The 1,395-nt window shown below is 34.3% G+C and overlaps 1 protein-coding gene across 1 annotated transcript in view; it reads right to left on the bottom strand.

The window, feature by feature from the left end:
* The window catches only part of WDR78 (WD repeat domain 78), a 122,145-nt gene that overhangs the window by 52,501 nt on the left and 68,249 nt on the right, over nt 1–1,395 (bottom strand). The window contains exon 8 of the mRNA XM_006862498.1: nt 748–900. Coding sequence (XP_006862560.1) covers nt 748–900 — 153 coding nt within the window. The remainder of the gene's footprint in view (nt 1–747; nt 901–1,395) is intronic.

Here is a 1,395-nt window from a genome sequence, read left to right as displayed (position 1 = left end):
CCCAATGTGTTGACATAATGGCAGCAACAATGGACTCAAACATAACAAAAATTATGAGAACAATGCAGGACTTGGCATAGGGTGACTATGAGTTGGAACTGTCTGGACAGTATCTAACAACAACAATTTTGCATTAATTTCAAGTATATTGTTTTGTCTTGAAACATAAAATAGTTCAATCTAAACATGTAATCTAAAAAAAGGTTTTCAACATTGTCAGTAAGACGTTTTGGCTGGGTAGGTCTTTGATATGGGGCTGTCCAGCATATTGAAAGATTTTAGCTGGACCTCTATTCATAAGATGCCCATATAGTCATGGCAACCAAAATGTGTCCAAACATTGCCAGATGTTCCATGGGGAGGCAAAATCAACCCCGATTAAGAGTGAATGTTGAAATGCACAGTATCTCATTTGAAGTAGTCTCAGAGTTCGTTTACATTCCTGTTATTATGAGTTATCCAAAAGCAATAAACATCCATATATACATTAAAGAGAGCTTGAGAGCAAGAAACAAAGCAGTAGAGAAAGACAGAACCTTTGAAACTCTTGACAAGTATCAGTGAAAATATTAATTTTCTAGTTCAAAATCTAAAACAATGTGAGAGAGTAACTTCTGAGCAAAAGTTGCATTTTCAACGTCCCTTCAAAAAGAAATAATTTTGGCTGCTGAAAAAATATCAGTAATTTACTAGAAATTTCATATGAAAACAATCATTAAAAAAAAGTTGATATCAATGAAATCTTACTTTTTTCTATGGTACTTCCTGGTACTCTTTGGTCTCGTTCTTTAGATGGTGCATTTGCTTTACAAGATTCAACGATACATGGTTTTATTGATGAAGATGAAGATTCTAAAGCACTATAAGAATCATACAAATCCCAAGCAGTGGACAGTATGCCTAAGTAGAGACAGAAAGTGAAATTACTTTAAACATTTTAGCTTAAATGAGGGTAAATCTAAATGTACTGTAAAAAACCACAGAAATCTTTATTACACAAAATTATCAAAATTTGAATCTATTGTTTGTTGACATACTCTCCATCTAAGTCTATACACTCCTGAAGGTAATACTTCTATTTCTCCAAACCTCCCCTGAACACTTCCACATTCTTCAGTTTACACCACATCAAAATGGTAGCTTTGGCATCCTCAAGGGATTCAAATCATGTTCTTTTTAAATGTTCTTTGAATTGGGGGAAGAAAAAGAAGTGTAAAGGGGCAAGATCAGGACTGTAGAGTAGATGGAGTAAGATTTCCCAGTGAAATTTTCATAGAACAACCCTGTTATCTTTGAAGAATGAACAGGTGAACTTTCATGATGGGAAAAAATTCCTCAGCGCAACTCTCCTAGCCTTTTTCTCACTGATGCAGTGTTCAATTTTAAGATTTCTTC

This window comes from Chrysochloris asiatica, unplaced genomic scaffold (genome assembly GCF_000296735.1).
Source record: "Chrysochloris asiatica unplaced genomic scaffold, ChrAsi1.0 scaffold00048, whole genome shotgun sequence".
Lineage (NCBI taxonomy): Eukaryota > Metazoa > Chordata > Mammalia > Afrosoricida > Chrysochloridae > Chrysochloris > Chrysochloris asiatica.
Note: the sequence above shows the minus strand (reverse complement) of the source record. Positions and strands in the feature narration are given on the sequence as shown.